This window comes from Mustela lutreola, chromosome 11, assembly GCF_030435805.1.
Source record: "Mustela lutreola isolate mMusLut2 chromosome 11, mMusLut2.pri, whole genome shotgun sequence".
Taxonomy (NCBI): Eukaryota; Metazoa; Chordata; class Mammalia; order Carnivora; family Mustelidae; genus Mustela; species Mustela lutreola.
In genome coordinates, this window is record NC_081300.1 from 52,109,289 (window position 1) to 52,133,612 (window position 24,324).

The following is a 24,324-nucleotide window of genomic DNA, read 5'->3' on the forward strand; positions in this document are numbered from 1 at the left end:
CTTGTATTTTTGTCCTCTGTCACCCTCTACATTGTACTTCTCCAACTTTGTGTATGGGTAGGGGGGGCTTAGAACAACATATATTTATTAGAGCTCTGTAGATCATACATCCAGGATGGGTTTCATTGACTAAAATCAGAGTGGCAGCTGTATTGATGGGGGTGCCTTGGTCATTCGGTTGGGCATCTGCTTTCAGCTCAGGTCATGATCCCAGGGTGCTGGGATTGAGCCCTGCAATTGGGCTCCCCTCTCTCTCTTTCTTTCTCTCCTGCTCCCCCTGCTTGGGCTCTCTCTCTCTCTTTCTGTCAAAAAAAAAAAAGTGTCGGCTGGATTGTATTCCTTCTAGAGGCTTTAGGGCAGCCTTTCCTCTTCCACATTCTAGAATCTATATTCTTGGCTTGTGGCCCATTTATCCATCTTCAAAGTCAGTAGTGTAACATTCTCCAGTCTCTCTGTGACTCTGACTCTCCTGCCTCTCCTACCTCATAGTTTTTTTTTCCCAATCAAAAATACTTTTTATTATGTTAAAATATATAAAACATAGATTTATCATTTTAACCATTGTAAGATATACAGTTCATTGGCATTAAATAAATTTATACTGTTGTGCAACCGTTAACTACTGCCCATCCCCAGAACTTTTTTTTATCATCCCAGACTGAAACTCAGTAGTAATAACTCCCCCATCACTCCTTCCCCACAATCTCCTGGTAATCATTGTTCTACTTTCTGTCTCTATGAATATGACTATTTTAGGTATCATAGTAAAATACATGAAATCATATTCTAGTGACGTATGTACCATGTTTTGTTTCCATTTATTCATTGATGGACACTTGGGTTGCTTTTATTCTAGTAGGTATTGTGAATAATGCCACTGTGAACATTGGTATGCAAATATCTGTTTGAGTCCCTGATGTCAATTCCTTTGGATACATACCCAGATGTGGAGTTGCTAGATCATATGGTAATTTTAATGTGTAACTTTTTGAGGAACTATCATAACTGCTTTTCACAGTGGCTGCACTGTTTTACATCCCTGGCAGCAATGCACTGGTGTTTCAGTATCTTCACATCCTTGCCAACATGTATTCTGGGGTTTTTTTGGTAAAAGGCATCCTAATTGGTGTGAGATATTTGTGGTTTTGATTTGCATTCCACTAATAATGGGTGAAACTGAGCATCTTTTTATGTGCTTATTGATCATCTCTATGTCTTTTTTGGAAAAATGTCTATTCAGATCCTTTGCTCATTTTTTAATTGGATTTTTGTTTTTATTGTTGTTGAGTTGTAGGTGTTCTTTATACTTGGGTAATCCTTAGCAGATGCTATATAATTTGGACATACTTTCTTTTCATTCTGTGGACTGCCTTCTCACCTATTGGTGTTTTTTGATGCAGAAAATGTAATTCAGATGTAGTCCAGTTTTTCTGTGTGTGTATTTTTTTTAAGATTTTATTTGAGAGAACAAATGGGCGCACAGAAGGGGAGGGAGAGGAAAGGAAGAGGGAAAGAATCCCAAGCAGGCTCTGCATAATCGGATGTGGTGATGGATCTCATGACCCTGAGATCACCACCTGAGCTGAAACCAAGAGTCAGACACTCAACCAACTGAGCCACCCAGGTGCCCCCGATTTTTCTGTTTTTGCATTTGTTGCCTTTGCCTTTGGTATTCTATCCAAGAAGTCATTGCCAAATCCAGTGTTAGGAAGCCTTTTTTTTTTTTTTTAAATCTAAGATTAGTTTTATTGTTTTAGCTCTTATATTAAGTTCTTTGATCCATTTTGAGTTTAATTTATATAGATTAATTTCTTTTGCATGTGGATATCCAGTTTTCATAGCACAAATAATCAGAAACATGTTCTTTCTCCATTGAATAGTCTAGGCATTCTTGTCAAAAACATTTGACCATACATTCAGGAGTTTATTTCTAGGCTGTCTGTATATCTCCCGTTATGCCAGTAGTGCACTGTTTGGATTACCATAACTCTAGTAAACTTTGAAAGGAAATGTGAGTTCTCTAACTTTGTTTTTCTTATTTAGAATTGTTTTGGCTGTTTGTGTCCCTTAAGATTCCAAGTATATTTAGTACTGGGTTTCCTATTTCTGCAAAAAGTGGTATTGGGTTTTGATAGGGATTATATTGCATCTGTAGATCAGTTGGATTTATTGTCATCCTAATAATCCATAAACATGGGGCTTAGTGGGTTGGGGCCTCTGCCTTCGGCTCAGGTCATGATCTCAGGTCCTGGGATCGAGCCCGTATCAGACTCTACTCAGCAGGGAGCCTGCTTCCTCCTTTCTCTCTCCTGCCTCTTTGCCTGCTTGTGATCTCTCTCTCTGTTAAATAAATAAATAAAATCTTAAAAAAAAAATCCATGAACATGACTTGTATCATCCAGGTGTGCTGAATTTATTGACTGATAATAAAAAAATAAAGCCACTTGAGGGGTACCTGGGTGACACAGTTGGTTAAATATCTGACTCTTGGTTGCAGCTCAGGTCGTGATCTTGGGATCATGGGATTGGGCCCCGTGTTCAGCTCCCTACTCATTGCGGCGTCTGTTTAAATTTCCTCTTCCTCTCTTTAAAAGAAATATTTATAAAAAACAAAGTCACTTGAAATCATCCTTTTTTAATGTGGTTCTGTCAGCGACTTGATGTATATTTTTGTTTTGTTTATGAATTGCTGTATCTTAATTCTGCTTTTTCAATTTTTAAGTCATTTATATAATTTCAAAGTCAGAAATAAAACTTCAGAGAAGTTATGTCATCCCTCTACTCTGTTTACTTTCTCCCTGTTTGGGTAGTAATTTTATTCGTTTTTGGCTTATCTTTCCTGTGTTTCTTGCTATAATGCTGAGCAGGAACAAATATATTTATATTATTTCTTACTCTTTCTTACAAAAAAGGTAGCATATTTTATATGTATGTGTATTTTTATTCCTTCTTTCACATAACAATAGGTCATTAGATCTTAGCAATTCTATATAAATAAGCTGATATTTTAATTTTAGTCTTAGAAACTCTTAAGGAAAATTATTTTAAATATCAAAAGAAAGTTATCTCTAATATTTTGTACCAATGAATCTTATTTATAGAAACATTTTTAAGAATTGAAATAAAGGAATTTTAATGAACCAAGTGAATAATTTTCATTATGCAGTTCACTTGTGCATAGGATAGCTTTAAATCCTTTGATGAAGTTTCAAAACAATTTCTAAAGATGTACAACAAATAAAGATATTTGATGCCAGTGTGACATTTCATATTCATGTTGTATATTCAGTTTCTCAAGGTATAAATATTTCTTTTTTCTTTTATTAAGCTTCAAATGGAAATAAAGAAATCATTTCACATATTAGTCAACATGGAGGAAAATGGCCTTACTGGTTTAAAAAAATGGGTGAGTTACTATTCTGAAAGTTAAAAATTATATCAGTATTATGTTGACTTGATTTTTAATTTCTTCTTAATTTGTCCAGAAAATATTCAGAAGTTGGGGAATTACACATTGAAATTACAAGTTGTATTGAATGAAAGTAATGCAGACACTTATGCAGGAAGACCACTACCATCAAAAGCAATTAAATTTTCTGTTAAAGGTAAGTGAAATACTACTTACATAATATACTGAAGATGGCATTTTCAATAAGGGGAGAATAGATAGGAAATTCAATAAAATATGTTTGGCCAGTTGTGATCATCATGATCTTACAATGGCTTTATGATTCTGCTTCATAATTGCATTTCTTCTTTAAGTTTTTATTTAAATTACAGTTTTAATATGTTGTGTAATATTAGTTTCAGGTGTATAGTACAGTGATTCAACACTTCTGTACATCACCTGGTGCTCACCACAAGTGCGCTCCTTGCTTACCAGTTAACCCATCTTCCTGCCCCCACCCCTCTGGTAACCATCAGTTTGTTCTCTATAGTGTGTCTGTCTTGGTTTGCCTTTGTCTCTTTTTTCCCCTTTGCTCTATTTATTTTGTTTCTTTGATTCCACATGAGTGAAATCATACAGTATTTGTCTTTCTCTCACTTATTTTGCTTAGCATAATCATCGGTAGCTATTTCTTTAAAATTTTTGAAGGCATCATCTTCTTCTCTTGCTGCTGGTAGCACCTAAAGCTATTCTGTTTCCTGACCTTTGCGTATGGGAGCTGTTCTGCCCACCACCTTCACTCCATTCTTCCCTCTTCCCTGATGCCCAGCTGTTTGGAGAATCTTTTTGTTGTTGTTGTTCTACTTTCTGAAATTTTAAGTTCTAGGAAATTTTCTTGAATTACTTTGATTTCCTACTGTTTTCTACATCATTTTGTATTAAGACAGTGGACATCTTGACTGGTATATTAATACTCTTTTTTCTACTTTCCATCTCTTATTTTCCTGTATTATGGGAGATTCCTTTAGCATGACATGCTACTACACTTTCTATTAAATTTTTCCTTTCTGCTGTCATTTTGTATTCTCTGTTCACTTTTCAAAGCATTCTCTGCCTCCTTTATGAATTCAGTATCTTTAATAATTCTCTGAGGCTATTAGTAATAGTGGTGGTCTTTTTTGAAGCATTTAAACTTTATTTATAGTCTGTTTCCTCCATGTTGTTTTTTTTTATGTTTGCCCTTTCATATAGCAGATGCTTTCTTACATGACTGGTGAATTGCTTATATTTATCATAGGACATTTGAAAGCTTTTATTTCATTTAGGATGATGATGGGAATTTTTAGACTTTCTCTCTTAGGCAGTCTAAATTCCCCAAAGTAGAGCCTTCTTGTCTTCTGCTAGGAGGGTAAACACCTGGCTGCCAGCATTTTGGGAGCAAGCTGGGGAAGGCTCTTGGGGGTCTCAACCTACCGTATAATCTTTCAGTTGGTATTTTCAGCAAACTGTGACACTTTTAGTAGTGCTTTGTCCCTCAATTCTTAGCCCTACCCTCACCTTCCTCAGAGAATACACTACTATTTGTTGCTGGAGCTGAGGAAGGCAGTTGACTGGTTTTGTGTATTGAGGGGTGGAGATCTAGGGAACTCTTTTCTCTTTTGAAGATTTATTTTAGAAAGTGCAAGAGAGAGCACAAATGGGGGAGGAGCAGAAGAAGAAACAGAATTTTAAGCAGATTGCATTGAGCGTGGAGCCTGACATGGGACTGGATCTCACAACCCTGAGATCAAGACCTGAGCAGATCATGAGTTGGACACTTAACCAACTAATCCACCCAACCACCCTACCACATTTTTTAGTAGCTGAAGAACATACATAGTATAGACATGCTATAGCTGAAGCAATTTTCTGTTAATGTATATTTCGATCATTTCCAGTTTTTTGCTATTACAAACCATGTTTCTATATGGAAAAATTTTATGGTGCTTTGTGTACATGTGCTAGAAATTCTCTAGGATGGATAAGAAGTAGAATTGCCAAGGTGACAAGTGTGTGCCTTAACATTTTAAATATATTTGCTCTTCCAAAAGGTTGTACCAGGGAATCCTCATCAACAGACCATGAGAGTTGTGGTTTCCTTGTGCCCATTCCTGGCCAGCGTCTGTATTTATCCTGGGTGGTGGTCAGATTATTCACTTATTAGATTTTGCACCTCTTCTCACCTTTCTTGGACTCTCTCTGTCATCTGTGAAAACCTATTCATTTGCTGTGCCCATTTTAATAGTTTAAAGCTGTGGTTCTCAAATTTGACTTTCTATCTGAATCACCTGGAGAGCTTTTTAAGACACTGGTCTGTAGGGATCACTTCCAGAGTTTCTGGGTTTGAGTGAGCCCTAGAATACACATTTTTAATTTCTCAGGGGATAGCTGAAACTGTTTGACTAGAGGCCACGCTTTAAGAATAGCTAGTGTAGGGGCGCCTGGGTGGCTCAGTGGGTTAAAGCCTCTGCCTTCAGCTCGGGTCTTGATCCCAGGGTTCTGGGATAGAGCCCCACATCAGGCTCTCTGCTCAGCAGGGAGCGTGCTTCCTCCTTCTCTCTCTCTGCCTGTCTCTCTGCCTACTTGTGACCTCTGTCTGCCAAATAAATAAATAAAATCTTAAAAAAAAAAAAGAATAGCTGGTTTATAGAAGGTTTTTATGTATTCTGGATTTTAATCCCTTGTTGCATATGTTGTACATATTTTCTCCTATGGAGCATCTCTTTTAACTTTGTGTATTTTAACCAATAAGATATTTTATTTTTTTTTTATTTTTTTTTTTTTTTAAAGATTTTATTTATTTATTTGACAGAGAGATCACAAGTAGGCAGAGAGGCAGGCAGAGAGAGAGAGAGAGAGGAGGAAGCAGGCTCCCTGCTGAGCAGAGAGCCCGATGCAGGACTCGATCCCAGGACCGTGAGATCATGACCTGAGCTGAAGGCAGTGGCTTAACCCACTGAGCCACCCAGGCGCCCCCAATAAGATATTTTAAATTTTATCAAATATATTCTTTCATAGCTCTTGAATACAGTAGTCCACCTTGTATACAGTGGATATGTTATAAGACCACTCCCAGTGGTTTTCTTGAAACTGCAGATGTTACCAAATCCTATATATACTGTTTTTCCTCTCTATATGCATACCTATAATGAAATTTAATTTACAAATTAGGGACAGTAAGATATTAACAATAAAATAGAACAATTATAACAATATACAATCTTTTTCTTTCTTAAAATATCTTATTGTACTACTATACTCACTCTTGTGATGATGCGAACTGATAATATGCCTATGTGGTAAGATGAAGTGAGGTCAATGACCTCAGAATGGTAACAAAGTTTTAGGCTTCTGTTGACCTTTTGACAGTATATCAGAAATAGGATCATCTGCCTCCAGACTACAATTAGTCACAGATAAGGTGGGGACGGGGTGATATTGTGTTTTGCCTTAGTTTTTCCTATGATAATGTTATAGACTTTTTATTCTAATAATTTCATAATGTAAAAAATTTTTTTTCTACCTCTGGAATTTTACTTTTATGAATAGTGAGATAAAGATCTAACTTTTCCCAAGTGGCTTATAGTTATGATTTATAATAGCTTTTTAAAGATTTAAAATGCCATCTTTATTATAGTTTAGTTTCCTGTATATAAAATATGGCTGTTTCTGAGCTATAATGAATTTGATTATCATGTTTACTTTTTTTTTTTTTGTTAAGAGGGTAAACCAGAGAAGTTTTCATTTGGTCTTATGGATCCTCCTTTTCGTGTTGGAGTCCCATTCAATATCCCTCTGGAATTTCAGGATGAATTTGGTCATACTAGTCAACTAGGAAGTGATATTCAGCCAGTTTTTGAAGCAAGGTAATCTGAAGGATCAACCTATATGTGACTTTTCATATTTACTGAGCATTCAGTCTTCTTTTTTTAGCTTAAATTATTTATATGTTTAACTTCACATGTATCATTTAAAGTGTTTAGTGTATTTCATAATATCTGGGGCTTTTAGTTAGCCCGAGCTATGCTTTGTGACTACAGTGTCATATATAAAGTGCTTCACTAAAGTTTACGTTTTGACTGAATATACTGTGAAAGTTAAGGTGAGACTGATAATTCTGTCTTACTCTGGTTGTTTTTTTTTTGTTGTTTTTTGGGGTTTTTTTTTTTGGCAGTACTATATAAAATTATGGCTACTTAAACTTTGTGGTACTGGTCACTCTAATAGGTTTTAAACCTGGTAATACAATTTATTTTTATTTGTTTTTAAAACCATAACAATAAAGTTTATGATTTCCATGAAAGTTTGGGTCTTTCCATAGAATTTACCTTTATTTAATAGTTCTTTACAATATTGTGATTGGCTTATGTTAAGAAATAACTCTGAGAAACTTAACAGTGTGTTTGGTGGTATGATTGAGGATGTTCACTATTTCCCCCTTAATCTTTTTAAGGTGCCTTGGGGGAAATTCTTTCTCATTTTCAAGAGCATGAATCCTAAGTGTTTCTTTTTTACATTAGCTGCCAAATTGGTCATTTTGAGCCCACTTTTTATGTATGTTTTCTTCTGTTGTATCTATGTACTTTTCCCCCTCATGTTGTAATTGCTCACTTTTTGTTCTTTTTTAAAGGGTCTGTCTAACAATCTTACAATTGTAATTTTTCACTCTTTTTTTTTTTTTTTTTGTAATTTTTCACTCTTAATCATCTGATCATGTGCTGTATTCCAGGCATTTGCTAGCTAGATATACACAAGTGAATAAGAACATAGTATTTGTCTTCTAGAAGCTCACAGATTAGTGAGATACTTTAGTGGTTAGATTTGTAGCATGGTTAAGTTCTTGAAAAACAATATATAGTTATAAAAAGAATTCAAAATGAGTTTTTTAGTTCTATGTTCTCTTAAGTTGTAAAAAGTGATTATCTTTTGACCTGTTGCATACATTTGAATATTAAAGAGTAATGCAAGAGTTGAACACTTAAATGTGTTTGTTTAAAAATAAAACCCTAGAAGTAATCCTTCTAGTCAAAAGTGGAAAAATATTAGTGCATTATATGACACCTATTATTGATTATAACTCCATCATCCTATCCTTGAATAGGATATTCTTATAGGAGAAGTCTCTGTCACATATACATGTTTATATTTTGGGTTTTGAACTTAATTAAAAAAAAATCCTGGTGGCATGGCCATGTGAATTTGTCTTCAACAAAGACCATTTTCTTAGTGGGGTTTTTTGTTGTTTTTGTTTTTCAATGTTATGTGAATTTAAAAAAATCATTCATGCATGAAGCTTTAAAGAGTCAAGTAGCGTGGTAAGGCTTATTGTAAAAAAAGTTTCTCCTCCTCCTGTCCTCTGTACCCCACCCACAGTCCACTTCTCAGAGAACCCCTTTCGACTTTCTTACTTGAATCTACTGGTAACTATTGCCATATATCTAAATTTTACATTGCTGTTTCTTCATTCTTCAGTTTTAGGTGTTTCTCTTGACTTAATGGTTGTAGACAATTACATATTCTCTTAATACCACTTCTGTTCCAAGTAAGCTTCCTTCCTGTTCCTCTGTTCCTTGATAAAAGTTATATTGTGGGTTGGTCAGTATTTAGAACTTGCTTTATTGCACTTTATAAATACTAGTTGCTTTATTGTATAACTTTGTTGCTACTACACTTTTTTTTTGCTAAATTGCTAAATTAACCTGTAAACTCTGCCAAATTGGTCTCTTCTCAAGATGTTTTGAGTGCATAGATAATCTATCAGTTTCATATTTTTGGAAACCTCTCCCTTGGAGCTTGTGATGTGCTACAGTTTGTACTGATTTTTCTGTTTGTTAGTTTTGTTTTTGGTTGTTGTAGTTGGCATTCTGTGATCTTTCTTCACCTTCATCCTGGGGATTCCCTCTGTCTTTTGTGTTAGGAAAATAAATAAAAACCTACCCTCAACTTTGAAAACTTCTTCAGAATTTAAGAGAAAGAAAACAGTTTTACTATTGACTAAACATTAAACCAGAATGTGATTATCATGGGCAATCCAATACAGAGACTGCAAAGACTGAAGGAAATCTTACTCCTCTATATGGATAAATGGCTAGCACTCATTACATTCATTTTGAAAGATTAAATGGCTAAGTATCATTGTCACTGCTTGTGGGATTTGCAAGTTGGAGTCAGCCGACTGGAAGTTAGGCCCAGGAAACTAGGAGATAGGGCTGTACATTTTTTGATGATTACAATGCAGAGATATGGCTCTCAGAGCCCTAAAGAAATATTCCTTATTTGTGAGTCTTTTATGTGGCGTATTTTATTTGGCATTTAACTTTATATGGCTCTCCAGTTTTTTTGAAAGAATCCCACGTTTCTTCTCTTTTTGCTGAACACATCCTTGACTAGGTTCCTATGATGGAGTCCATGTGAGAGAAAGTTATTGCTCCAAAAATGCCTCATTTCTACTTGATTGAATTGAAAGTTGAACGCTATTTTCCTCAAAATTATGAAAGCATTGTTCTGTTTTTGCTTTCCTCAAAATTATGAATGCATTGCTCCATTTTTGCTTTTTAGCTTCTACTTCTGCTGATTAAATTTAAAATCACTTTCATTAATTTTAATTTTTGTGTTTTCTCTCTGAAGTTTATAGGATCTACTTTTAATTCTCAGCATGCAAAATTTTTTTTTTTTTAAAGATTATTTATTTATTTATTTGACAGACAGAGATCACAAGTAGGCAGAGAGAGAGGAGGAAGCAGGCTCCCCGCTGAGCAGAGAGCCCAATGTAGGACTTGATCCCAGAACCCTGAGACCATGACCTGAGCCGAAGGCAGCGGCTTAACCCATTGAGCCATCCAGGCGCCCCTGCAAAATTTTATAGTAATCTTTGCATAGATCTCTACATTATTTGAAGTATTTTATTCTCTACTTTCCACCATCACTGTTTGCCCTTCCTGAGATCCTTATTTTTTGGCACTGAACCTTCTGAAGTGCTTCTTTGATTTTCCTAATTTTTCTTTTTGTGTTCCTGCTTTCCTTTCTGATAGATTTTTTTCAGCTTTATCTTTACAACCTTTCCATTGAGTTTTTCTTTGCTGCTCTATTTTTTTTTTAAGATTTTATTTATTTATTTGTCAGCAAGAGTGCACACGAGCAGGGGAGCGGCAGGCAGAGGGAGATGCAGGCTCCCTGCTGAGCAAGGAGCCTTATGGGGAGCTCAATCCCTGGACCTTGGGGCCCTGAACTGAGCTAAAGGCTCAGGTTGTTGCTGAACTGATTGAGCCACCCAAGCATCTCTCCTCACTGCCCCGTTTTTAATATCCAAGTGTTTTTCTTGGTTTTATGAACTTTTTTTTGTAGATCTTGTTCTTTTGTGAATGTGTAATACATTTTTTCACTGAAAGTGGTAGTTCTTTGTGTTTTGTTTTTTTAAAGTTTACATGCACAGGAAATTTTTATTTCTCCAACTTAGATGCTTTTTGTTTGTTAGGTTTTTTTTGGTCTCTTCAGAAACCTGGTAATTTTTGGTCATCTGCTGATAACTGAATGGCTAACATGCAGATAAGGAAACTCAGAATGTGGGAGAAGCTGTTGACTAAACTCCACTGCAGGATGATATATGTCTGTAATGCTTTATTGGAGGGTCTTTTTTCTTGGGGTAGGCAGTTTTCTCCAATATTTATTTGGAAATAATTTTATTTTCTTGCCTGATTGGGAACAGTTTGGCAGTCCAGTTTCCTAGTCAGTCCAGGAACCAGGTTGGGGTGGAAATAGGGCTGGGAAGGTCTCAGCATCCATATGCATTCATTCAAGATTATTCCTTCTATTCTTTTTAGGATTTTACCCTATCTTTAAATTTATCTGCTACTCCCTAGTTTGGATTTTCTCTGCTTTAGCCTTTTCAGAGATTAATCTTCTAGTCAGCTTCCAGAGGCCAAGAGAAGAGATCTGGGGATCCAGATTTTCATTATTCTTATTTTCCACCTTTCTGTTTGCCCATACTTCTAGAGGCATGTAATACCACCAGTGCCAGAGAGGTGCATAGGAATTCTGGGCCACAGATTGATTTCCAGCTTTTTCCTTTCCTGTTTTAGGGTGCAGTTTTCTTGGCAGACTACTAAGTCCTGTTTTCTAGCAGATAAGTTTTGTTGTCCTTGTCTCTTTTTCCTTTCCTTCTATTTCTTAGTCTTTAATAGTAAATGAAAGAAATCCATTTGTTCTTAAATTAGAGATGTAAGAGATAGTGAATGCAGATGTGTATATTTAATGTCCATTTTCCCCAGGGATTCTGTTTTATCTTACACATCATTCATAGCTTTTTTTCAAACAAGACATGCCGTTTAATTTTTATGATTTATTCATATAATACTTATAAATACTTAAACTCCATTCTTCAGAAAAATTTGGCTTTTTCTCCCCCACAGTGTATCTTTTACTTTTATACCTACTCATCTTACTCCTTGACAGGGGTAAAATGTTTATACTGTAATGACCTACATGTAGTCAAAGGCTATTTAGGGATGAAGTTGCTCATGATAATAGATTAGGGAATCTTAGTGTGTATTCTAATGAGTTTATATCATAAGGCTGTACTTGATTTTTTGGACTTTAATAAAATTGCTTTTCAGTTTAATAAGTGTCAGAAACTCTCTAATATCTTACTGGATGAAAGATTTGAAAAAAAAAAAAATTACGTGGCGAAGTCTGAAGATCTCCCTAAACCTGGCCTATTTGGATATTTCCTTTTCTTGAACTGTATACATGGTCTAGCATTTTATTATTTCCTGCCTTGTATCTTATTTAATAAATGAAGTTTTACATTTTAAATTTATCATTTACAGTGTTTGGCGCAGTGCTATCACATGGATCATTTTTTTTTTTGTAAAAGAAGTTCTTGGGAATTTGCTCCTATTATTTATTCTTTTTTTAAAAAATACTATTTTATTAGAAAAATGATTTAAACATGAGAATGGCATATGAGAAGGTAACACATTTGTAACTTATTTATAGGTAATGAAGGAAAAATTTAAAAAATAATTTGTTTTTTCCAGTGGTTTATCTTTACATTATGAAGAAATAACCAAAGGACCGAATTGTGTGATTCGAGGTGTTACAGCTAAGGGCCCTGTAAACTCTTGTCAGGGCAAGGTGAGCATTGTACATAAATGTTTTAATACATGCTTATTTCCTATATGGTAAAAATGAAATGAAGAATTTAAAATTGGATGACGTATTTTTGTACCAGGATGACAATATGAGGTTGGGGTTCATTAATCAGGATCATGTCACTAAACTTCTGTAAATCTCTAGGGGATACTAGCATGTTTGCTACTTTGTAACATTTATAAATTAAATATTTTTTAAGTGTCTTCATCTTCATTCCAGTCTTCATATTCAGAGTCATTTAACAGCGGTTACCCCAGTACTAGGTTTCTTTTTTTCCTCCAACTTTTAAAAATTTTTGAATATTGTTTTTAGAACACAAAATTATGAGAAACTTTAGCTCACATTTATGAACATACTGGGTCTGGTATTTGGATAAAGGAAAGTGTTTTGGCGGATGAAGTTAGTGAAGGTAAAAATACAAATTCCAATAAGGTGATTTTCAATCAGGTATATAAAGTAGCTAGTAGATTTACTTGACTAAAGGGAATATTATGACAAATAACAAGTAATATATAACTTTTCTTCATGGCACCATTAACCTATAAGATATATTCAAAATTCTTCTATCAAAATGTTATTTAATTAAAAATAGAGCATGTGAGTTTGAGTACTCTATGTTGCACTGCATTGTACAATGAAATCAATTTAAAAGTCAAGTTCTGTACATCTTTCTGAATTCAGAGTTTCCTGGAAGAAGAACTTGAAATTCAGGAAAATTTGACTTTAGTAGTATAAGCTTACTAAAAAACTAAAATGATTTCTATATTTTTAAAAAAAACTTTCTTGAAGTAACTTTATATTTACAGAAGAATTGGAAAGGTAGATAGTATTGAGAGTTTGCATATACTCTGTATACAGCTTCCCCTATTAATATCTTATATAACTACCAAGTGTTTATCCAAAGTAAGAAATTAACATTGGTACAATACTATTAACAATACTATGGACTTTATTCACATTTCACCAGTTTTTTCTAATTAGTTTTCAATTCCAGGATCAAATCCAGAATACCACACACAGTGCATTAGAGATTTCTAGATTTTTGGTATTTTATACTTCACTATTTGCCATATTTTTTATAATGCCCATCTTGATTCTGATTATTCAGAGGTTATCTTTTTTAATTTGAAGAGGCTATTATCTGTAAAGAAGCAATAGGAGTCATTTTTTTCATCTATATCTCTTACATCAATGATCCTGTTTCTCAGTATAAATTTACTGAATAGATTTTTTTAATGTTATGTAAATGAAAAGCAAAAATAAATCAGAATTGAGTTGTTAAACTACTGAGGTATTTAGGACTTGGATTTAATTAAAATAATTTTTTTCAACAGAATTTTAATTTGAAGGTTATTCTGCCGGGCTTAAAAGAAGACACACAGATTTTAAAAATTAGATTACTACCAGGTAATATTTTAAGAAATATTCCTAATATTTACCTATAAAATAATATTCTTATTATAAAATATAAAATGAAGTGTTTTTTAGCTTGGTTATGGTATTAGTCTTCAAAATACATTTGAATGTCAAATAAAGCACTGACAAATGACTGATTAAAAAAACAGGAAAATATATAGGAAGACATTAGTGAAGTTCTCAAGTAATCGGGAGAAAAATATGAATGTTGAGAATGTATTTGGGAATAACTCTAGAGATACACTAATTTGGCTTATATTAGAACTGGTTATAAGTATCTTCTGTGGTGTAACTAAATGTTTTATATCTTAAAAGTTTCTCATGCATTTATGTTGTTAACTTGATAATAACTTACCAACTTCCTAATGAAGTTACATTAAAGTAACTCGTCGTAGGAAATGCTAATTAAGAGAGGCAGTCTGTCATATAAGTTCAAAGAATACAGTCTTCTATTCTGTCTTCTGGGTTTGAATGTAAGCTCTGACACTTAAGAGCTAGGTAAACTTGTCCTATACCTCTGTTTCCTCATGTGTACAATGAAAGAAATATCTACTTTGTCACAGTTGTTGTGAGGATTGAATGAGTTAATATAAGCAAACCCTCACTTTGCAAGATTCTGTGGTAACTGAATGGAGAAGAACACAGTTCCAATATGCATGAGTTCTCGTTAACATAGTACTGTGCTAAGTGATAACTGCATGTATTTGTAAAATACAACAGTGTTGGTACTTCACTTTTGGCTCTGTTATTAATAATACTGTAATCATACCTTTGTCCACATATGACCTTTTATACTGTTTTTGAATGAAAAGAAACATACTTGCTATGTCCTTTCACAAATTTAAGTTGTTTTGGTTTCCCTCAAGCACAAAATGATAAAGATGTCAAAATTAGCACATTGGTAGAAGTATACAAATAAAATTATTAGGGCACCTGGATGGCTCAGTTAGAAGAGCATGTGGTTCTTTATCTTGGGGTCATGAGTTTGAGCCTGCCATTGATTGTAGAGATTACTTACATACATACTTAAACACACAGAGAAACAAACTTACTTAAAAAAATTGTTACATACTAAAAAACACAATGCTTTTATTTTAGAGGTTAGCTAAAAGGTACAGATTTGAGAAGTGAAATTCTTAATAACCAGGTAGTTTGACATTGTTTTGAATTTGAGAATGAAAATGGTAAAGTAGGAGGTAACATGGTGTAATGATAATGGTCAAGAAGTTTCAGATTTCTCAGGACATTAACCTGAACCTGCCACTTCCGAGTCATGTAACCTGGGCAAGTAGCTTAATCTCTCTGGATTCCAGTTTCCTCATTTACCAAATGAGGATAATAATATTACCCTCTTCGTTAAGATCATTGTGAAGATTATAAAGATAGTGCTTAAAACTTAACTTAAAAAAGGTTAATATTGTAACAATGATTTGTAACTTTACTTTTTGTTCTCTACATATATATATATATGAAACTAATGCATTAAAAATCAATTATTCAAAAATATTGCTTGGAATATGATAAAAAATAAACAATAACTAATGTTACTATAAAGTGTTTTCAGTAACTATTCTTTGTGAATTTTTAGCAAAAATTGTATTTAAAAATATCAGTGCTTTTAGAGCACGTCAAGTCAACTTGCTACAAAAGTGTGAACTCCGATTAATCTTAGAGGAAACTTGGGCTTATAACATCAAAGTAGTGGGCAATCAAACAAGTAAATTACCTGGTTATATCATTACATGAACTGATCCTTTGAACACTATTACCCAAAATTTGTGTTTTTTCTTAACATGATTTTGAGAAATCAGTCGTTGTGTAAAGTTAAAGTGAATTAAAAAAAAGTATTTTTAAGAACTTTGCTTTTTGAATCTTCTTTCCAGGATCTTTTAAGGTTTTACACCTTTAGGTGATTTTCTAGCATTAGTTACCATTCCATTATGTTATAGCTTGTTGGGTAAAGCTAAGTTAAGACATCAAACATTTTATACGGTTGAGACAACTCTGGTTGTTTATAGAATCTGCATTTTGGGGATAGAAATAATTAAAACATGGATATTCCTTTTTTTTTTCCCCCCTTAGCTTTAAGATACTAAAACTTAAAATGTTAAAGGCTTTTTTTTTTTTTTTTCCTATTTCAATATTTCAGTCTTAGAAACTTGAATCTGTATTTCATTCTATAATTCTCTGGTAGGTCCCCCTCATCGATTGAAAGTGAAACCTGATTCTGAAATTTTAGTTATAGAAAATGGAACAGCTTTCCCATTTCAGGTAGAAGTTTTGGATGAATCAGACAATATAACAACACAGCCAAAATTGATTGTTCATTGTAAGGTAAGCTATTGTAAGATAAAATGTAGGTTTTATTTTGAGTAGCATGGTAGTAAATGAACATAACTATCTCTTTTAGCTACTTTATAGTGAGACTTGTAGTGTATTTTAATCTTTAATGATTATTTCGTGGAGAAACTTTTGGGTACTTCATTCTGTACTTTTTGGCCAAAAGGCATCACCTATTCCAGGTTTCGTAGAGAAATTTATAGACAAAACATTCCTCCTCTCCTTTCTTGATGCATTCTCCTCAATTGAGGTGAAGTATTTAATTTATGAATAGAATGATAGAAATGTCTTTTAGGTTTAAGGATGCGTAGACAAATAAAGGTTGTAAGTAAAAGCACAAAAAGAAAAAACTGAAATAGGTTAAGTTAAAAAAAATGGTTGAGGAAGTTGGTATTTTAGAAGTCATAAATTTTAGAATCATAAAAAATTACTCTTCATTCAGAAATTGTCTAGAATATTGGTGAATTCTGTTTTACCTTTTCCTGTTTATAGCCAGAAGTAGTAGTTATAGTGGATTATTTGAAAATTTAAACAAATTATTGAATAATTTGTTACATTTGATTGGAGTCTTAAATTATTTTGTATGTTTTCAAAAGTTTTTAGGTGCTCCAAACCTTCCAGTCTACGTTGTAGATTGCAGCAGTTCTGGAACCAGTATTTTAACAGGAGCTGCTATTCAAGTACAGAACATTAAAAAAGACCAGACTCTTAAAGCAAAAATTGAAATACCTGTAAGTTGTTTTATTCATTGATATTATATTGTTTTCATACAAATATTTCATAACAGCTTTATAGTATTTTATGTAACATTTGACTTTTAAAAAATGAGGTATCTTTGATTCTTTTAGCTAAAATGAAAAAAAAAGCAACATGAAATGGCATAGTAACATATGGTATTAGTAATTTTCTTAATTAACCCTTTTATAGGGGCACCTAGGTGACTCAGTTGGTTAAGTGTCCAGCTCTTGGTTTTGGCTCAGATTTTTTTTTTAATTTATTTTTTATTTATTTTCAGCATAATAGTATTCATTATTTTTGCACCACACCCAGTGCTCCATGCTATCTGTGCCCTCTATAATATCCACCACCTGGTACCCCAACCTCCCACCCCCCGCCCCTTCAAAACCCTCAGATTGTTTTTCAGAGTCCATAGTCTCTCATGGTTCACCTCCCCTTCCAATTTCCCCCAACTCCCTTCTCTCTAACACCCCATGTCCTCCATGCTATTTGTTATGCTCCACAAATAAGTGAACCATATGATAATTGACTCTCTCTACTTGACTTATTTCACTCAGCATAATCTCTTCCAGTCCTGTCCATGCTGCTACAAAAGTTGGGTATTCATCCTTTTTGATGGAGGCATAATACTCCATAGTGTATATGGACCACATCTTCCTTATCCATTCGTCCGTTAAAGGGCATCTTGGTTCTTTCCACAGTTTGGCGACCATGGCCATTGCTGCTATAAACATGGGGGTACAGATGGCCCTTCTTTTCACTACATCTGTATCTTTGGGGTAAATACCCAGTCGTGCAATGGCAGGGTCATAGGGAAATTCTATTTTTAATTTCTTTCTTTTTTTTTTTTAAAAGATTTTATTTATTTATTTGACAGACAGAGATCACAAGTAGGCAGAGAGGCGGGCAGAGAGAGAGAGGAGGAAGCAGGCTCTCTGCTGATCAGAGAGCCCGATGCGGGACTCGATCCCAGGACCCTGAGATCATGACCTGAGCCGAAGGCAGTGGCTTAACCCACTGAGCCACCCAGACGCCCCTATTTTTAATTTCTTGAGGAATCTCCACACGGTTCTCAAAAGAGGCTGCACCAGCTTGCCTTCCCACCAGTAGTGTAAGAGGGTTCCCCTTTCTCCACATCCCCTCCAACACATGTTGTTTCCTGTCTTGCTAATTTTGGCCATTCTAACTGGTGTAAGGTGATATCTCAATGTGGTTTTAATTTGAATCTCCCTGAGGGTTGGTGATGATGAACATTTGTCTGATTTGGCTCAGATTTTCATGCTGACAGATCAAGCCTTGCATCAGGTTCTGCGCTTAGTGTGGAGTCTGCTTGAGATTCTCTCTCTCTCTCTCTCTCTCTGCCCCTCCTGCTCATGCTTTCTCTCTCTCTAAAATAAAGTCTTTTTTTAAAAATGTGGCATCTATATGTCAGTTTTATTTTTTTGTTTCTTATGGTTTATACTGTTTCTTAGAAAGTCTGGTAAACCACCACTGAGGGACATATAAACCTTAATTTATATGTATAATTTGAAGAATAAATATGTGGTTAGTATTTTCATATAAAGAGATTTCTCTGGCAATGTACTAGTAAGATACTTGCTACTGGATAATACATCATGGCGGAAGGTGAAGCCGGCCTGGAGGAAGGCAAGCCATTGTTGTGAGCAGTTGATCTCCTAAGATTGCAAAAATGGGACAACAAATACTTAAGGAAAATATTTCAATGTGATTTCTTCATTATTGATATGGTAGATAATGCATAACCTAACCTAACCAGTTGATTAAGTGATGCCTTCCTACTAATTATATATCAATTAACATATCTTGAGCTTCAAAAGGATAAAAGACAGCTTTTGTTCTTTTCACTAGAATGAGATGACTTCATTCCACTTCATATCAAGCTGGTTATATTGATAACCTTCAGATTCCTCTTATGCACTTCTTTTGTTATGTATTTTTTAAATTCAGTAAACATGGGCAACTTGTTTTTGAGCATACTTCCTTGCAAAAGATCAGGGAGATTCAGGAAGGAAAGATTTAGAGTTAGGGAGAAATCTGGGTTTGGAAGCAAAGGGTGGTGAGCATTAGGAATTATGTAAATTTTATAGAGCAGTGACAGGAAGAAGACCAAGAATCTAGATGAGTTAGGACCAATATCATAGTGTATCTTATAATATGCATTGGAAAATTTTCATCCAAAGGCAGCAGCTTGAGTTTGAATCAGGTAAATGCAATATGTTTATAATAGAGGATGGGTTATTTACGTGATATTTGATGAGGTAGGAGTTTTATATGTGTCATTAGTTATGTAGATGTGCTTAGGAATGACTGCAACTAGATGAGGAAGGAGAAATTGGCTAAATAAGATGTGAAGATATTTTAGGCTTATTTTGAATTTTGTGTATCCTGTAGAATGCACTATAACCTAAATTATGAAATAATGTGATGTTTTAATTTTTTGTGCTTTTAATGTGCTTTAATTTTTATGCTTTTGAGCATAATCCAGCTCATCCTTACTGACATGTGGGACATCGATATATCCATAATGAATTATTAATGTGTCAGCTACAATCCTCATTTCGCTATAAACTGCCTTTTTCACTTGCCCCAATGTATTTTTTCAGTGTAGTTCGTGTATTTTATGTCAACTGTTTGTCTCTGATTTTATGGGACATTCTTAATTTCTTACATATTTATCTTATTAATAGGTGCTAGTTACTGAATCTGTCATGTGATTCCAAAGAAGATGAAAATAATCCTTTTAATCCAAATACCCTAGTTTTTTGCTTTAAGTCTGTGGCTTATGCTTACAACTTGATAGTGTGGTATCAGTAGCGTGGTATCTTCTTAATGCCTAAACCTATGAACGTTAACAGTGTATAAGATGATCTTCCATAGTATTGGAAATCAATCCTTAAGCAATGTAGAAGACTCAACGATTAAAGCCCAAAAATATATTTTCAAAAAAGTGCAGATGCCAATGTATTTTTGTATTTTTCTCTTTTCCTAGAGTTGTAAAGATGTGGTACCCGTGGAGAAGACTATTAAGTTGCTTCCTAGTAGCCATGTTGCAAGATTACAGATATTCAGTGTGGAAGGACAAAAGGCAATCCAGATCAAACATCAGGATGAGGTTAATTGGATAGCAGGCGATATTATGCATAATCTTATTTTTCAAATGTATGATGAAGGAGAAAGAGAAATTCATATAACATCAACTTTAGCAGATAAAATTAAAGTAAGTATCTCAGATTGTTATTTGAAGAATTTTGGTTATTTTATGATTGATTGTAAAACTCTGAACAAGAGATATTGTAGGGTAACTTCTAAGAAGAAGCTTATCACAGAAGAATAATATTGTTATTTAAAATTCCAGCCTAAATAAGAATTTGTTTCATGCTATAGTTTGAAACATGAATGATTCATATGCAACAAAAATGATTTTGACACTTAACAAAATGCCAACGATTGGAATTCTCTTTTGGTTTGTTTATTTCCATGGATTGGTTTAGCTGGGTACAGTTTTCCATGTTCACCTGTTGTTTTCATGGATGATAGTATGCACTAGGAAATGTAAAATTTTCTTCGTACTCAAACTTCTTCCTGATGTTTTAAGAGCATTGGAACAAATTTGCATTTTCAAACCAAGCAGTGTAGCAGAACTAACTATACTTTTTTCCTTCACATCCATAGAGAAAAAACTCAAATCTTGTGTGACCAAATAAAGTTTAAAAAATTCAGTTTTCTCTGAGTCAATTAGAGACAGAACATTCCCCTTTTTCTGGAAGGCCAACATTTACAGAGCTTTATATAAGGGGATCCCAATTAACTAAATTTGTGGAGAGTTGCTATGTGGGACAGGAGGTAGAAATTATTTTTTTGTACTATTTTATTCTATAGCCATCTGGAGTTTCCATATATTGGATCCAGTATTTTAAAAGAATTTTAGCTGACCTTATTTTGAACTCTTACTTGAAATATTCCTTGCCCTAGCCAGTTTAATTTTTCCTTCTATAATGAGGGACTGGATTATTGATAGAGCCGTAATCCTGATCCTTCTTGGAAAGGGAGGCAAGCCATTTTAAAGGCACATCTGTTATATGAACAGATGTGAAGTTGAGTGGCTTAAAAGTGGTGCTAGGAACCCAGTTTCTGAACTGGTTCCTTGCTTTCTCATGGTTAGGTTTCCACATTCTGGCTTCTTATCAAGGTTGAGAAGAAACTGAGTGAAGAGATTCCATCTATATATAACTTTCTTTTTGCCATTCTCTAAGCATGTGATCAGCAATTGACATCCTTTGCCTCAAATTTAGTAGTTACATATTTGTTGCGTTACAAAGATTTTAAAACATGCACCTCTTTATTGACAATAAAATACTACATTCTACTCTTTTGTTAAATGTGTATTCATTAATGTGATTTTTGTGGTCTTCAGAGAATTCTCCAATATTGAAGAAAGGCAGCCCTTAACTGAGCTGGGAATCCATTAAAGGGATAACACAGCTAGAGTGAGGGAAGGAAAGCCTTTTTGAAAAGTGTAACTTCTGCTTCTTCCATTATTTAAAAAAAAAAAAAATCCATATATATGATAAAGAATAAAACATGGTTTAAAAGATAAAAAGATAACTAAGAAGACTAGAACAGCATAAACTAGAGTCAAAATACTAGAATATCCGTGATTTGAGAATCAAGTATGGAGGGCTAAAGGAGAAAGTTGAACTAAAAATTCTTACACAGAAAGGATTACAAGTTTAAAAGTGGGATAGAGTAAGATACTCAACCTAAAAAAGGGATCAAGTAACAAATTAATATATGGAAAGGAGGAGATGCAAAATTAAAATAGAGCTAAAAGCATTCAAGAATGAATTAAAACCAAAAGGTGGCTAGAATGGTAGTTAAGTAAATATAACTTGTTTTCTCATCTTGCTGAACAGGAATTAACCTAGATCTTATTCAAAGACAGTAAGTTTCTTTTAATAAACAATTTGAATATCACCTCCCAGAATTGATCATATGATTTGATCAGTATGGTATTTTATTTAAAAAATTTTTTTAGAGTGCACAGATAAACAGAGGGGTGGGGGTGCAGAGGGAGAGAGAATCTTTTTTTTTTTTTTTTTTTTTTTAAGATTATTTAAGAGAAATCACAAGTAGGCAGAAGTTGCCAGAGACAGGGAGAAACAGGATCTCTGCTGCAGGGAGCCTAATGTGGGGCTCGATCCCAGGACCTTGGGATCATGACCTGAGCCGAAGGCAGAGACTTAACCCACTGAGCCACCCACATGCCCCGAGAATCTTAAGCAGGTTCCACATTCGTGCAGTAAGCGTGAGGCTCGATCTCATGACCCTGAGATCGCAATCTGAGGTGAAATCAAGAGTCAAACACCTAACCAACTAAGCCACCCAGACCCCTGATTCTGCTTTTTGTTTATTCATTTGGTTGGGGTTTTGTGGGTTTTTTTTTTTTTTTTAAGGTTCTATTTATGAGTGTGATCATGTGTTTTTTTTTAGGTTCTATTTATGAGTGTGATCACATTTTTCTTTCTCAGTCTGACTTATTTCACTTAGTATTAAACTCTCCAGGTCCATCCATGTCTCAAATGGCATAATCTCATCCTTTTTTATAGCTGTATCATATAGCTGTTGTATATATACATCAGATTTTCCTTGTCATTTATCTATTGATGGATACTTAGGTTGTTTCCATATCCCGGCTATAGTAAATAATGTTGCAGTAAACCTAGGGTTCGTATTTTTTCAAATTAGTGTTTCTTTTTTTTTTGTAAATACCCAGTAATGGAATTATGAGATCATATAGTATTTTGTTAATTTTTTGAGGAATTGTCATACTGGTCTTTTGCGATGGCTGCACCAATTTACATTCTCACCGACTGTGCACAAGGATTCCTTTTTCTCCATATACTTGGCAGCACTTGTTATAACTTGTGCTTTTTATTTTAGTCATTCTGACAAGTGTAGAGTGAGTGATACCTTCTTGTGGTTTTGATTTTGCATTTCCTTGATGATGAATGATGTTGAACGTCTTTTCCTATGTCTCTTGGCTATTTGCGTCTTCTTTGGAGAGAGGTATATTCAGGTCTGATGCCTGTTTTTTAATCAGACCCGGGTTTTTTGGGTGATTCTTATGTATTCTTTATATATTTTGGATACTAACCATTTATCAGGTATGTAATTTGTAGATTTCCTCTCTTACTCAGTAGGTTGTCTTTTTGTTTTGTTGATAGTTTCCTTTGCTTTGCAAAATCTTTCTATTTTGATGTCCAATAGTTTATTTTTGCTTTTGTTTCCCATATCTTAGTACACATATCTAGTAATATGTTGCTTTGGCCAATGTCAGAGAAATTACTGCCTGTGTTCTCTTTTTATGGTTTCAGGTCTCACATTTAGGTCTTTAATCCATTTTGAGTTTATTTTTGTGTATGGCATTAGAAAATGGTCCAGTTTTAAAAAAAAAAGTCTAGTTTCATTATTTTACGTGTAGCTCTCCAGTTTTCCCAGCACCATTTATTGAAAAGATTATCTTTCCCCATTGTATATCCTCATCTCCTTTTCACTGATTATATAATCATGGGTTTATTTCTGGGGTCTTTATTCTGTTCCATTGATCTATGTATTTATTTTTGTACCAGTACCATACTATTTGGATTACTGCAGCTTTGTAGTATTTCTTAATATCTGGTATTTGTAATACCTCCAGCCTTTTTGTTCCTTCCCAGGATTATTTTGGCTACTCCAGATCTTCTGTGGTACCATTACAAATTTTAGTGTTATTAGTTCTATAGAAAATGTTGTTGGTATTGTGGTAGGGTATGCATTAAATCTGTAAATTTCTTTGGATAATAGAACATTTTAACAATATGAATTTTTCTACTTCATCCTTGCATTTGTTTGTGTCCTCTTTAATTTCCTTCATCAGAGTTTTATGGTTTTTGGAGTTTAGGTCTTTCATCTCTTTGGTTAAGTTTATTTCTAGTGTTTTATTCTTTTTGGTGTAGTTGCAAATGGTGCTTTTAAAATTTCTCTTTCTATACTTTGTTATTTGCATATAGAAATACTACCAATTTCTGGGTATATCCTGCCACTTCACTGAATTGATTTATTACTTCTGCTGGTTTTTCAGTGGACTCTTTAGAAAGGAAGAAACTTCTTAATCTTTTTAATATATGAACGACCACGATTTTTGTTCATAAACGAACTTTTTCTTTGGAGATGGTTAAATTTATAACTTTGAT

At 34.0% G+C, this 24,324-nt stretch overlaps 1 protein-coding gene across 2 annotated transcripts in view; it reads left to right on the top strand.

Annotated features, from left to right (window-relative positions):
- SMCHD1 (structural maintenance of chromosomes flexible hinge domain containing 1) overlaps positions 1–24,324 on the top strand; it is a 150,484-nt gene that overhangs the window by 53,502 nt on the left and 72,658 nt on the right. For both annotated transcript variants that reach the window (XM_059138660.1, XM_059138661.1), the window contains 8 exons: positions 3,329–3,406; positions 3,486–3,605; positions 7,149–7,293; positions 12,463–12,559; positions 13,912–13,984; positions 16,188–16,327; positions 16,930–17,064; positions 20,082–20,309. In XM_059138660.1, coding sequence (XP_058994643.1) covers positions 3,329–3,406; positions 3,486–3,605; positions 7,149–7,293; positions 12,463–12,559; positions 13,912–13,984; positions 16,188–16,327; positions 16,930–17,064; positions 20,082–20,309 — 1,016 coding nt within the window. The remainder of the gene's footprint in view (positions 1–3,328; positions 3,407–3,485; positions 3,606–7,148; positions 7,294–12,462; positions 12,560–13,911; positions 13,985–16,187; positions 16,328–16,929; positions 17,065–20,081; positions 20,310–24,324) is intronic.